Source organism: Corapipo altera, unplaced genomic scaffold (assembly GCF_003945725.1).
Source record: "Corapipo altera isolate COAL_440 unplaced genomic scaffold, ASM394572v1 75, whole genome shotgun sequence".
Classification (NCBI taxonomy): domain Eukaryota; kingdom Metazoa; phylum Chordata; class Aves; order Passeriformes; family Pipridae; genus Corapipo; species Corapipo altera.
The window spans coordinates 10857140-10871921 of record NW_020884887.1 but is presented as its reverse complement, the minus strand read 5'-3'; the positions used below and the strand labels follow the sequence as shown (position 1 = coordinate 10871921).

Sequence of the window (14782 nt, the reverse complement as noted above, 5' to 3'; positions counted from 1 at the left end):
TCACCCGTTTCCATGCTCAGAAGTTGGTAGCTATTTATTGCACTTGAACACCAAGAATAAAACTGACACTCGCCCTCCCTCCCACACCCACCCTACTCCCAGTCCCCCCCACCGCCCTCCCCAAATAGAGCATCGGATTTGAGCAGTGATCATTCTGTTCACAGCCACAGGTTCAGAAAAGAAAAAAAAAAACAAAGGAAAAGGAAACAAAACAAATCCCACCCCCCCACCCCCAAGTTCCCACTGAATCCAACACGGTCACACTGCTCAACAGTTCGAGTGCACTTACAAAAAGAGAAGAGAAAGGCTTCAGCTGCAACCGTACGGACGGACACGAGGGGACAGGCAGCTACCCCTCCCCGGGGCCTGATTTTTTGTTACGTGACAAAGCTTGGTATAATCTTAATTATAATATATTTTTTGCAGTCATCTTAAATAAATATTTCCATAGAGATTTCCTGTAAGTATATATATTTTTTTATATATATATAATATATAAGAGAGAGAGATAGATCTCATTTTTTTTTCTTAAACCACTGTTAACTTATTTTCCCTGCTTGTCCAAAAAATGTTACAAAAGCCCTAAAATTGTGCAACAGTTAGAAAAAAGGGACAACAACCCAAAGAAGGAAGGAGCCACTTGATACAGTCCCCTCCACCTCTCCCTCTCCCTCTCCCACTCCCTGTCAATGACCTGCAGGAGGGAAGGACATTCAGCTGGTGGGACAGGTGGCAGAGTGGCCACCAGCCCCTGCTCTGATGTCCCCACAGTCTGCTCACATCTGGGTTTCCCTGTCTGGTGCAGATGGGCTAGGACTTGCACCTTGGGACATGGGGGATGGCAAGGTCTCTACCTCAGTGCTGCATCAAGAGCATGGTGCACACCATGAGACGTGCCCTGTGGTGAGGATGAAGGGTCAGCCAATCTCCTGGGATGGTCAGAGGAGGGATCTCCTGCTGGCAGACAGCTCTTGGTCCATGGGGCTGCATGGTTGCCCTCTCACATATGGCACTGTAATCCAACCACAGGCTGCAGGGCCCACTGTGAGCTCAAAGTGGGAGCAGATGACTGTTCCTGCCTGCTCCAACCTCTGGAGATCCGTGGGGGCATCCACTGTGGAAGGCAAAGGGAGGGGAGGCAGGTTTGGGGTCACGCAGAAATTCAGTGCCTGGCAGAGGGGGCATTACATGTGGGGTAGGGGGGAAAGCACTCTCCCAACTGTGACTGTCTGGGGTCAGGAGGGGAGTCCCTGCTCCACCAGCAAAGAGCAGAGACCCAGGAGTAGCCTCTTCATCTTCCAGAGGGGATGCACCAGCAAGATGTGAGAAATTATGATGTTGCCATTGGACCCTGGCATCCAGAAAGGGAAAACAGGTAGCTCCCAAGCCCACCTGTGGAGCTGGGAGCTCAAGACCCCCACAGCAAGTGTTTCCAGTCAGATATCTCCCGTGAGAGGTGAAAAAGAGGATGAGTTTGTAGGACTTCCGAGTTTGGTTTGATCCAGACAGGCAGGTGATCAGGGTAGTGGGGCTCTGTCTATGCCAGGAAATGAAATGTGCCACAGCCTGATCTCCAGCCTTGAGGCTGACAGGGACAGAAGGTCCATGGTGGTAAACCCCATCCCAACAAGGTGGCCTTGTCCATGTCACTTTTTGGGAGCATCCCTGGACCTTGTCATCCCCAGAACCAGGGGTGGATTGTTGGGGCCAACAGCTCAAAAGCACAGACGTAACAGCAGCATCCTTGGCTCTGCCAGCCAAAGAAGATGGTGGCAGTTGATGGTTATTTTTATAGTTTTCCTGCAAGTTTAGGAGAAATCAGGAAATGTGAAGGAAGACAGAGACAGAAGATGTTTTCCACGAATACTGAGAGAAATGGTGGCGATCTGTCAGTGCTTGCTCAGAGATGCTCTTGGGAATACAGGAACCTGCTCGGGAGAAGCAGGACAAGGTGGGACAGAGAAGCCAGGCAGGACAGATCCCTAAAGTGCAGGTGCTTAATGCTGCCAGCGTGGGCATGTTGGGAAGTTGGGTCTTCCTTGATCAGGCTTCAGCTTGACTGGAAGACTAGAATGAGTTGAAACCCCAGACTCTTCTTCCCTCAGAAAAGAGCAGAAAGGTTTTAAGTGTTGCAAGGACATCCAGCTGCCTCCTGGGGAGGTGACCTTAGTGAAACCTCAAGGATGAGAAACCCCCTTCAAGAAGGCACCTCAAAGCCTTCTTGGAAGCCAAGATGTTTCTCCCTAGCAGTGACTGTAGGCTCTCAGTGAAAGGAGATTGTATCTACCCCAGCATCTCATCTGTCATTCCCAGCAAATCCTACTGCACCTCCTGTCCCATTCCTTTCTCCAGTAGCAGCTGCTGGAGCAGCTTCACCCTCACAGCTCACCCAAGGTCCACATTTATCAGCAGCTTCAAAACCAGGCTGAAATGGCATCTACCCTCCAGCCCCCATGCAGAGCCCTGATGTGACCTTCTCTATCCTCAGCCACCTTATACCAATCCCCAAAAACCCTCCTGCCACCTGGAGAGCCTGGCATCAGAAGATGGATGGCATTCACTGTGGCTGACTTCAGAGCCAGCTCTAGAGAGGGAGAAAGAGAACTGTGAAAGAGCTGAGTCCTTCCTTTAAAAACGAAAAAAATTCAGCACTACCTGACTATAGGAGGAAAACAGATCTGTAAAAACACCAAAAGTCTACCTTAAAAGCTAATCCTCTCCCTGCATGGATTTCCCTGCTTTGGGGTCATCTCTTGCAAGCCTACGGTGAAACAGCATAGGGCAAGGGGACCCACATGGGCACCCGTGGAGCAGCTCTGTGATTTGCCCCCAGAAAGGCATCTTTTACACACATCACCAGCAGCTATCGCACCGCTGGCACAGCGGAACACACCACAACACTTCTCAGGGCCTGTCCGTGCCCCAGCAGTTTGGATTTCTTCCCCTCCATCCAGTGGGAAAATATTTTCTGCAGTCTGCAAGGACGCAGCTGCGTTTGGCACGGTGGCCGTCCCTGCCTCGACAGAGAGCAAAGCATTCAAAACCACATAAAAGGCAAAAATACACGCTCAGTATTTACATGGAGGAAACATTTCCTCTTTTCTTTTTTTTTCCTTTTTTTTTTTCTTTTTCTTTTTTTTTCTTATGTCCAAAACAAGCAGTTTTTTGTTCATTTCTTTGTTTTTCAACACACGCACCATCTAGAAAGTTAAACGCCATGCAGATGCAGAGAGTGGAGCTAGAAAGTCCCCCAGGGCAGCAGCGCTGCAGGAGCCTCACATCAATGAGCAAAGAGGCTCCAGTCGGAAAAAGAGAATGAGAAACGGAAGAACTGCCGGAAAAACACCCACCCTCAGACCTCTACCCGATGGCAAAGAGGTGAGACCAAAATTCCTCATCCTGGCCATGTCTTCTGTCCTGAAAGCCATGTGCTGGTGGCTCTCCAAAAGCCACTGCTGTGGCTTGCCCTGCAGGAAGACCCGGGGGGTGCAGGAAGGTGCCCTGGGGAGGGGGATGCCCCCAGAGGTGGGTGCCTTCACCCATCCAGTGCTCTGGGACAGGACGGGATAAGCCACCATGGTGTGGGGAGGGGGCTGGCAGCCGTGGGACCCCTGGAAGGAGCATCGTAGCGGCTCAACCCCTTTCCAAATGTAAACGCAATGAAAAACAGCAACCCCCCGAAAATCCCCCCTCCCTCCCCACCTTAAACAGTTGAATATTTCTAGTTATTACATAAAGATCCATTTCAGCAAATACTCAAAATCAAGTTACGAAATGCACGGTAGGTTGGTTTCTTTTTCCTTATAAAAAGGCATGCGCTCAAAGGAGAAGACAGCTAAAGGCTTGTTTGTTTTCTTCGAAGCACAATCAGATTCTGCAGAGTTTTGTCACTAAAGCTTGCACTCCTTGTCATCGCTGGAAGGAGTCGCGTGGGCGATGGAGGTTTGTGCCCCAAAATCAGCGGCCAGTTCAGCTGCCCCTGTCCCAGCCCAGGAGTCAGGAGCAGGGGAGTGCCAGTGCTGCATGTGAGGGGCAGGGGTGGGTGCTGGGGTAAAGGATCCAGGCTGGAAGGAGCATGGGAAGGAGGGTGCAGGGGCAATGCTACTGCCCAGGCATGGAGGGGAGAGCTCCAGCTCCTGGCTGTGCCCAAGCGGTACTGGGAAGCAGTTGTCTTTCTTCTCCTCTCTTCTCCCAGCTTCTCCAGTCCCTGTTCCAAAGGGAGAAGGGAGGAAGGAGGGAGAGCATCCCTCTTGGCGCAGCAGCTGCCTGGAGCCAGGGTGCAAACCTACTTGCTCTCCTGGGAAGGAGCCAGCCTGCACTGGGAAGGGAAAATAAACAGGTAGTCTTTACTCACCCGTCCAAATATGGGACCTCCTTGCCCAGGTGCATGAGGAAAATGGACTTTGCAAATGGTTTAAGTTGTGGTTCCCCATCCAAGGCTGCTGGGAAGTGGGAACTCGGGTCGAGAGCAGGCAGGAGTCATGGCAGTAGATGGGGACCTTGATAGCAGCAAAGCAAAATCCACCAGCACGTGGGGAGGATGCAGCACAGAGCGGCTCAAAACTGCCCCCCTCTTCCTCGGAGGGCTTCCAGCAGAGGTGGGGATGGAGGTGGATGATGAGTCCAGTTCAGGACATGTGCTGGGTAGTGAGGGAGCCCACCAGTGCTTTGCAGCCAAGGAGAGGGGCCTGTACACCAGCCAGATATTTATGTTTAAGTTCATGGTTTCTCTTTTCCTGGTTCATGCAGAGGAAGGGGGCCCAGGGCCATGACCCCGGCAGGGTGGGGGGTTTCATGGGATGCTTGCGCTGTGCTGGCAGGGCCGTTGAGTGTGTGCGGTGAGAAGCGAGGGGTTATTCCAGCGGGAACCAAGCAGCAGAGCCAACAGGAAAAGTCCCGTAGGTGAACATGTCGGAGGGGGTCTCCCCTTGGTAGTCAGTCAGTGACAAGCCCAACACGGGCAGGACCACGCTTCAGCTGCAAAACACAAACCAGGAAAAGCCGGAATTTGCTTTGACCATCCCTCTGGCAGAGCATCCCTCCCTCCAATGCCATCTCACAGCACTCAGTCCCACCGCAGATCCTGGGGCAGGATCCCACCTGCTGTGCAGCCTCAAAGCTGCGTTTAGCCTTGAGCCCGAACTCGGCCCTCCCTGCCCTCCCTTCCCCATCCCTGGATCCTCACAGGGCTTACTGCGGTAGGACAGAGGGCGCGCCAGATCTGTGGAAGTGGACAATTTGCCATTTGCCATCCCGGCGGTGCCAGATGCGGGTCTCCTCGGACTGGGCAGTGCGAGGGATCCCTCCGGCGTCCACATACTGCGTGATGCGGATGTAGGCGATGCAGGCGGACTCGTCTCCCATCAGGTGGATGTGGGGGTTCAGGATCGTCGTGTGCACGGGCTTGCTGTTCCGGGACCACACTGGAGAGGGGACAAGCACAAGGGCAGTTAGGCAGGCAAAGGAGTTTGGGTGGCTCTTCCCCAGGGTGGCAGCAATGTGGGAAGGGGAGATGCTTGTGTTAGGTTCTCTGCTTGATTGGGCTGAGTAAATGCTGCATGGGTGGGTTCAGCATCTAGAAAGCAGCTAATGCAATGACTCCTCTGCATGCACCTGGTCCCAGCTCACGTAATATCTCCTGCTGGGACCTTCCAGATCAGCTAGAGATGCTCCACAGCCACCGTAATCCTATTCTATCTGGCAAGCTGATGAAGGCCAAGACAGGCCCATGGGAGGCGGGAGGGGTCCCTCAGAAAGCAAGGGAGCTACTTACAGTTTTCAAAGTAGAATCGGTGGAAATCCAGGCCTTCCACAAGGTTGCCCAGAGCCTCGGGCTCAAAGGCAGTCATCCCAGGGTCACACATCTTCCTGGGGAGCCAGGAAGGGAAGATAAAAGGGAGAAGTTATCTCACCACTTCCAGCATGAGAGCCTGAAGAATGCAAATGCCTTGTGCTCAGGATAGCTCTCTCAGTCTGAGGCTGAGGGGCATCTGCACTAGCAAGTAATTCTTGCAAAAATATGAACTCATCTCTGCATTCTGCATGAAGCCCACCCCACCTTGCCTCCAGCCTCTGACTACAGCCAGGACCCCAGCAAAGCAGGGAGCATTCTCCATCAGTCACCATCTGTAATTAAATCTCCCCAAACACTGCCATCTTCTTTGTAAGAAAGGAAAACAGTAGGGATAAAAAACATACTATCTGCTCTGTATCAGAATATCCCTGCTGTGATCCTCCAAGGCAGTGATGAAGACCTGCACTCACTCAGACAGTGCTAATTAAATCAGCCTTGGACACAGAAGAGGTGTACTCTGAAGAGCATTAGCTCAGTGAGCAGAAAGCAGCTATGATTCAGTACAGCCTGTGGCAATCTGGATATAACAGATGCAAATTTTCTTATTCCATCATAAATCACGTTTACAATTATTTCTCTTTCCGCAAACCTCAAAATGGGCTCATCCATGACAGTGAGACCAGAGAGTTGTGGTCAGCTGAGCACGAGAGCAGCATCAGGTTTGGAAACTGATGTCCCCTGCTTCTCTTGGATGGTCTCCATGTCTCCCCCACCACGTCAACCTGGTCACCCTGCCCTGAGCAACAGTAAAACCTCCTAGGCAGCATCATCAGAGTAGGAGACCCTCCTCTGGAAGGCTGAGGACCCACCCAGCCCAAACCTGCACTGAGCACACTCACGTGTAGGACTCGAAGTCTCCATTGCTTATTGCTTCAATCAGCTGCTCTGTGACTTTAATGATTTCTTGCTTGCGTACTGTTGGTTTAAAGAGAAAATGAAAATAAAAGGAGGAAACAAACCAGAAGTGCTGGTGTTACCATATTGGTGAGAGATCTTTATCTCATCAGAAACAGATCACAGCAGGCTGGGGGACTGTGGAAACTGTCCAGAGAAAAAGCAGGAAAGCGACTTGAAAGAGAAATGTGGGGAAGGGCTCTTCATCACCAGAAAGGAAAGACTTTCAAAGCCAAAGCAAAACTGAAAAACTCTGTAATTTCCTAAAAAGCCAAAGGGTTAATTACCAAATGGTGAGCTGCCCTCAGCCCAAAAGTTGGCACAGGCTGGTCTTGGCTGCAAAGCCTTGCCAAGCTGGGACCTTCTATCCCATGAACTCACAGCAGAGGCCAGCCAGGGCAAGCTGGACCAAGGTTCCTCTCACCTCACTCTGAAACAGGAGGAGAGGGTCTCAGCAGGGAGGAGAGCAGGTGGATGGCATGGGCAGCCACACCAGGAGATACAAGGAGGGACCCCTCAAAGGGCACAAAGCTGTGCAGCTGCTGCTGGGAATTCCAGGTACTGACAGTTCATCCAGGAAGGAACGCGCTGCAAGAGCAGGTTGGGCTCCCTGGGATGCAGGAGGAGCTGTCAGAGGTAACCCTGGGCTTATTAACAAGGCTCTGCTTCAAATGCAAATTGTCATCATGCTTAACTCTTTGTTTTTGTTGGTTTTCTTTTTTTATTGTGACTAATGAAAGGAGAGAGAGCACATTCCCAGGAGTTGTTCAGAAAGGAGGAGAGGGACTCCCATCACTTCCCAAGCACCGCCTGGCTCTGTGTCCAGGCTCAGGGAGCCCCTCCCTAGGATGACAAGTGTCCCATTAGTTCTCACATCAGGCCAAAGTCCATCTTGCTTTGTGCTGACATCACTTCATTGAGAGACTTTACAAATTAGCACCGATAAATTATTGCCTGGGTTATTCTTAGAAAGCTGCCTCTGGCTGGCAGGCAGGCAGGCGGCAGACAGGGATTTCCCCTAGAGGCTTTTCCCAAAGGGCCATTTATTTTGGAGAGCAGTCAGCCAGGCTGCTATCCCTGCAGATTTCTGTCATTTCAATGCCTGCTTTTAGGGAACATCCCTGTTTATGGGAGCACCCCTGTCCCTCACCAGCAGTGCCCCAGCTGCTCATGGCAGCAACCCAGCAGTGGAACCATCTGAGGAGTTAAAGCAACTTCTGAAGGGCCCCGAGGCTGCTCAATGGTGGTGGGTTTTGCTGTAGCCAATATCTCATGAGGGGTAGTCAGACTAACAACCCACAACCTGCCCACCTCCCCGCTAGCCCCCGCTGGTACCTTTGGTGTCTTCGTCCTCGATGGTGGTGTTGGTGCTCTCCGACGATTCCTGAGCAAAGAACAGAAAGGAGAGATGGGGCGGTGAGGAGGGTCTTCTCCCTGTGACAGACGGAGCTCGTGTGTTCGACAGCCCCCCGAGTCCGACCCCGCAGCGTTCAACTGTGCCAACAGACAGAAACCAAGGAAAACGCCAGCAGGTCCAACCTGTCCTCAACCACAGCTCTAGGGCAGCATTGGCAGAGCCCTCCCTGACCTCCACTCCTTGTAGCCAAGGGCACAAGGGGTGGGCTGTGGAAGGTCTCGTAGGAACGGCGCTGCCTTTCCTACCGACACCTGTGGGGACAGAGATGGGGGCAGGTCCAGGGGCCATTTGGAGGGTTCCTAGGAGCGTTGCCGGAGGGGCAGGGAGAGGGGCTGTGCGGGGGTGGAAGACACCATGTTGACTGTACAATAAAGAGAGAGATGTACAAATTAACAGCGAGGAGGAGCTGGGATGAGAAAGAGGGGACTGTGCAGGAGTGAGAGAGACCACACTGACCGCAGAGTAGGGAGAGAAATGTACAATAAAACAGTGCTTCCAAGACCCACATGGACCACTGAAGGCTGAGACACAGCTCTTTCAAGAAACAGCTGAGCACTACACAGATTTGGGGGGGAGAGGGGTACTGACCCCCTGTCTCTCTCCGGGAGCCCCATCAAGGCAACTCTGCTAGTGGAGCTAGAGCAATGGCTCTGCTAGCTCTTCCCAGCAGAGCCTTGCTTATGTATTACCCAGAAGACCCCGATGTAGGTTGGCAAGGTGTCCCATGACCATACAGTCCCCGCAGAGGCATGGAAGGTGTTTCTCCAAGGCTCCTTGGACCGATGCAGCCTGCAGACCTGAGTCAGGAGAACTGGGAGAAACGGCATGAGAACCCATCAGCAAGAACCAGGGCTGGCTTCCCACCAGCTGGTGGCCAGCAAGTGCCTGCACCAACCCTGTTAATGGGGTTTGTGGGTGATACGGCTTTGAGGATGTTCCCTCCAACCCCGCTGTCCCTTCTTCCCTACCCCGAGGTAACTTCCAAAAACGGGGGAAGCTGGAACATGTGGAGAGGGCCAGCAATATCGGCATTGAGGAAGACGAAGGACACTCACCATTAACTGAACGCTGGAACTGGACTTTCTTTTCTGGAAAAACAAGGAGAAGAGATGGAACAGGAAGAGACACAGAGTGAGAAAGGCTGAGAGCAGCACATGAGAGGCAGCAGCTCACGAGGACCCCTTCTTGGTCCTCATGGAGGGGCAAACGAAAGGCGCAGGGGGGCAACGTGTTGCTCCTGTGTGGACGTGCCGCTGGCTGCAGTGCTGGTGGTGCTGTGCCAGTTCCCTCCCCGTGTTCCTGCCAGCACCTTTCTCTCCTGACCTGCCACAATCTCTCGGATTTCTCATCCCAAGGACCTGGTTAGTCCAAAAGGGAGTCACTGACCACTCTGGTGGCTTTGTGACAACCCAGCAATCTCACAGGAACAGGAGTGGGATGCTGAAAATCAAAGGCAGCTCCACCACAGCCCTGTGCCCAGAGAGAATGCCATACTGATTTCTACAGACTCTGGATCTGTTCTGGGTGCATCTGCCAACGGCACTGACTAGTGTGGAGACATCCCATTAGCTTTGGACCTAGACCAGAACTAAGCTGGCTGTTTTAAGGCCCTGCTGCTCGACCCTGCAAGGCATGCATGTGTGGGAAGCTGTCTTTAGCATGGATCCAGTGCTTTAAATCAGGACAAGTCTCCTCTAAAGAAAAAAACCTTACACATGCACATTTGTCTCTATCCTTGACCACTACCACTAGGCTTTAAGGTTTTTGGGTTGGATGACCCCATAGCCATTCTTCTGCTTGCAACCCCAAACTACTTCTGGATTCTCCTTCCCTGCTGTGCTCTGCTCCCCATCTCCATTTTTAATTTAGCCAGGAGACAGGGGGACGTGCATGCTGACCTCATACCCTTTCAGCACCTCTGGCTCCCAGGGAATGAATCCCAGCGGGTGCCAGGGAACACCAATGTGCAGAAATCAGAATCTGCAGTGCCAAGTAACAAAGCATTGTACCAGCATATTTAACAAGGCACCATCTGTGCCTGCCCTGTGAGGGAAAAGCAGCACACACTGTACAAATCTCCTGGAAAAGTCCACAGAGCGACCCACTAGGGTGCATGGGTGGGCTGCAGGGTAAAAACTGTTGATATCCATTCCCCCTTGTTGATCCTTTGACATCCTAACTGGCTCCCACTGGCATCCCCACTGAGTTTCCCCCTCTGCCAGTGCAGCTCTCCCCTCTCTCCCATAGAAACAGAAAAACACAGAATGGTTTGGGTTGGAAGGGACCTTAAAGATCATCCAGTTCCTAGACCAGGTTGCTCCAAGGCCCATCTAACCTGGCCTTGGACATTTCCAGGGATGGGGCACTCATGGCTTCTCTGGGCAAGCTGTCCTAGTGCCTCATCACCCTCACGATAAATAATTTCTTCCTTATATCCCATCTAAACCTGCCCTCCTTCAGTTTAAAGCCATTCATCCTTGTTGTATCACTCCATGCCCTTGTTCAAAGTCCCTCTCCAGCTCTCTCACAGCCCCTTTAGGCTCTTGGTCCTACATCAACACTTGCCTCTCCTTCACTGAAACAACAGATGTCCTAAAGGGCAGAGTGAGCTGTCGTTTTTCAGGAGGAACCTCAGGGGAAAAGGAGCCGCTGGAGCTGGGCTGTCTTCAGGAAGGGCTGACAGCTCCTGCTACCCAAGGACATGAGACGGGGCAGAAAACTGCAGAAGTTTCAGACGCAACAGAATACAACACAAAGCAGTGACTGCGTCGAGTCTGGACATACAGGAACAGGATGCGACACCGGGCAGTGAGCTCGTTAATTTAGGACGGGACAGGATGTGACACGGGGCAGTGATTCCATTAGTTTACAATGGGACGAGATGTGACACTACACAGGGCAGTGAAGGTATCATAGCTGCTGGGACCAAAGGACCTCCCACAGACCCCAGAGCAGGGCTCAAGGGGGATTTTTGGTCCCATGAATGCTTTTAGTAGGTGAGGAACCTCCTCAGGAGGGTGAGTTTCAAGCCCTCTGAGCCTGGGCTAGCCCCATGCTGGTGTTGGAGGGCTGTGTGGGCAGGCTGGAGAGCAGCACCAGCTGCCTGCTGCCCACCAGCACAGCCTTGGGCAGGAAAGGCAGGGGTGGTTGCCTGGGACCTGCCTGCTCTCATGGGGACGGTCAGTCCAGCATGTTACTCCAAATGGGGGGCACAACTCTTCTGACAGATAACCGCATCATGTGGCCTGACTTACAGCCCGGTTCTGAGCAGGCAGGACCATTCCCTTCCCACCTGCCCAACCACCCAAGGCAGGCCTCCAGGCTCCTGCCTCACTTTTCCAGCAAGATGGAAAGAAATGAACACCATTCAGCAAAGTCTTGACATCTGCTGGCTGCCCATGGTGGGCTATTAAAGCTTCACCCACAGACCCCAACCTCCCTGTGCCCCCACGAGTGGGTTACAATGCAGGTTCCCTCAGGCTGAGCGTGGGAATGAGAGGTGGGGATGGTTATGCTGAAGGTGGCCAATGGAAGGAAGCTGTTGGGAATGAGCTTGCCTCTACCTTGTCTTCTCCTCCCCAGGCTGTCTCACCTCTACTTGTTGGAAAGGGGGCAATAAAAAAGCAAATTCTTTCTCCAGAGCTTGTCCACCATCTTGAGAGGAGTGTTGGTTCGTAGACTGCCTCAGAATGAAGCCTCACGACCTGCTCCCTGCTCACCAGTGAGGGCTGACGATGCACACCAGCCTCTCTGATCCTGCTCTGAAACCAGGCTGCTTGCTGAGTTTCAGTGATGAGCCAGAAGGCTCTTCACCAAAACTAGCTATTTTGCTACAACAGAAAGTGCCCCTTTTCCCAGGACAAAGCTACTTTGAAGTCCAAGAGGGACCATCATTAGCAAGTTGGGCTGGCAAATGGTCTTCTACCACAACACAGAAATTTAAGGCTGTCCCTTTCTGCTGGAAAATTAGATTCAGGACAATGCCCGATCAGGACAAAGCCTCTCCATCAATCTCTCCTTTTATAGCTTAAAAATGCATCTTCTGTTTGCTCTCACCTGTGCTCCAGCAACCAAGGCAGCTCTACCTGTGGTGTCACTTCTCAGGTGACTCTCAGAAGCAGCTGGGACCTTAGAGCAGAAGAGGACAGGCTAGCAATGGCTGGCAGATGGGTTGCTGTGACTCCTATGGGATCTGCCAGCACCAAATCCAGCAATCCTGTTCTGGATTGCTGGGTTCTAACCTGACAACATGGCCCAAAGTAATGTCCTCTGAGAGCCATCGAGCCCATCAGCCTCATGCTGCAGAATAACACTGCATGGCTAGGATGGCCTGCTGTGGAGCTGAGCCCAGGTCTGGAGGGTTGTGAGTGGTCTCAGACCTTGTAGGCTTGTCCTGTCCCAGTCACTGGATCTGGGAGGAATGGGAGAGAGACGCACCATTCCTAGACCCCTGGCTCTGCTGACCATTTGGACTGCGGAGGGAAGAAGCTGGCTGAGGGCTCTGCTCTTCCAGAACCCTGCACGCCTCACGGTCCAATAGTTCAGTCCCTACGAAAGGGTGGAAAAAGGTTCTCTAGGTTCTCCCAACTAAGGGTCCCTATGGAGGAAGGAGAGAAGCCATACTGCAGTTGGGCTCCCAGAGTTCTGCCTGATGATGGAGGATGTCACCACGCCAGCTCTCTTCTGCTGAGTGATCCCTTGTATTCATGAAGGGAACAGGTAAGGAGAGAAAGGCCCTCACATGGACCATTCCTTCCTGCAGGAAGAGTAACAAGCTCAATAGCCACTACTATCCACCACATCTCCGTGTCACCAGAAGAAGCTGCTCAGCAGCATGATTTTGCTGCCTCCAGGAGCCACCTTATCCTGGAGAAGAGTTGTGGCTCCAGCTCAAAGGGACAGACAAATCCGCAGGCTCTGGAGCCCAAGAAGCAAGATTCACCAAGCACTGGTTTGTTTTGAGAGGATCACTAAGCCATTTGCTCTGTCGAGTATCACCATGTTCCTTTACTGTCTCCACTGGGCAAAGGAGACTGGCAGCATTGCTGAAGGGGTTAAAGCACCCATGTGTCACCCAGCAGCACATCAGCCCTTGGGACAGGATGGGACAGGAACTAGGGCCAGTCCCACAGCAGGACACATGCTGCTTGAGCAGGAGATGAGGCCTCTCCTCTCTCCAGATGGCTGCTGTTGGAGCCGTGGCTCTGGGCTGAAGAGCTGCCTCCCTCTGTACCCTGTCCTGGTCCAACCTCTGCTTCTCCCCCTCCCTGGGGGTAGCGAGGGGCCAAGCGCATTTTGCAGGCAATGAAACAGCCTTGAGTTCCCCCCATGCACCCCTCCAGCAACAACCGGTGGTGCTGCAAAGCCTCCTGTGCACTGCCTGTCCTGGCAGGAGCCCCGCCGGTGGCACAGGGACACACCGGGACAGCCAGGCCAACAGCTGCCCTTTAAAGTGCAGGGTGTCTCAGGGACTGTCGGCGTGGCACGGAGACCCCTGGCACAGCACGGAAACCCCCACTGCCAGCAGGGCACGGAGACGCTCCCCTCCGGCATGGCACAGAGACCCCCACCGCCGCCCCGGCAGCTGAGGGGTGGGCAGGAGAGGGCAGCGGGCAGGGGGCTTACCTTCACGCCGTCATTCTTCTTGTTGCCACCACTTTTGCCTCCTGGAGAGAGGAGGAAGGTGATTAGGAGAGCCAGGCAGGGCACCACGACCAGGAGGGCGAGGAGCAGCAGCATGGTGCCAGGTGGCAGAGCGGCGGGACCCCGCGGGACCGGCTGGTGGGCTTCGCTTCGTCCTCTCTTCAGCAACCCCCGGTGCAACTCGTGGGAGCTCAGGGGCGACCTTGCCAGCACCGTCCCGTCCTACCCCGGCGGCTCTCGGCCAGGGGCATGACCCGTCTCCCAACGTCACGCCGAGTGCTCGGGGCGGCTGGAGGGGCCGGCAGCGCTGTCCGGCGGCAGGCGGGCTCTGGCCGGGGGGTGCTGTTGACCCGGCGTGGTGCAGCGTGGAGGAATGGGCTGCCCGCCTGCCGCCCTCTAATTTTAGCCCCATGCTGCCGGGATCATGTGCTGCCGGCCCGCCGGCCCGACAGCTGCAACCCGCATTTTGACAATGATGAAAAGCAGGCGCCTTCCCCGGTGCCCACCCACCGCTGCCGGCACTGCCCCAGCCCCCCCTGGCCGCAGAAATCACCCCACTGCCGCTGCACCCCCGAAGCAGGGTGGGATCGGTGGAGCTCGGCGCCATGCGAGACCCTGCTCTCGCTCACCAGCCCCGCTGTGCTCCTGGGCTGGGCGCACTGGTTGAGCCCTCGGGCCGTGCGTGGGACGGGCAGCACGATGAGAGACGCTTTTGAATTTCCTGCCCTTTGATGCTTCCTGTCCACCGCCTTCCCCGGCGCGGGGCTGACACCGGATCCCCCCAGCTGCTGGACTCCTCCAGCTCCCCTCCACAAGTGCTAAATGTGTCAGCACGATCCCCGCACGACAAATGCAGATACCAGCCCTGGCCACAGCCCTCTCCCCGAGCTTCCCTGGCACCCCTGCTCGCCTGCGGCACCTGACACCCGGGGCGCCTCAGCAAAGCACCCTGAAACACCCGTCTAACCCCAAAC

At 53.9% G+C, this 14782-nt stretch overlaps 1 protein-coding gene across 4 annotated transcripts in view; it reads right to left on the bottom strand.

Annotated features, from left to right (window-relative positions):
• Nucleotides 1–7: 7 nt before the first annotated feature.
• The window catches only part of CAMK2A (calcium/calmodulin dependent protein kinase II alpha), a 34746-nt gene continuing 19971 nt past the window's right edge, over nt 8–14782 (bottom strand). The window contains exons 13-19 of one of the 4 annotated variants that reach the window (XM_027643759.1): nt 13791–13831; nt 9221–9253; nt 8084–8132; nt 6694–6769; nt 5774–5868; nt 5195–5423; nt 8–4977 (exon numbers count right to left, since the gene is read on the bottom strand). In XM_027643759.1, the coding sequence (XP_027499560.1) occupies nt 4974–4977; nt 5195–5423; nt 5774–5868; nt 6694–6769; nt 8084–8132; nt 9221–9253; nt 13791–13831 (527 nt within the window). In that variant the 3' untranslated portion in view covers nt 8–4973. Of the gene's footprint in view, nt 4978–5185; nt 5424–5773; nt 5869–6693; nt 6770–8083; nt 8133–9220; nt 9254–13790; nt 13832–14782 lie in introns of all 4 variants that reach the window. The other 3 variants (XM_027643758.1, XM_027643761.1, XM_027643760.1) reach the window with 3 other exon arrangements.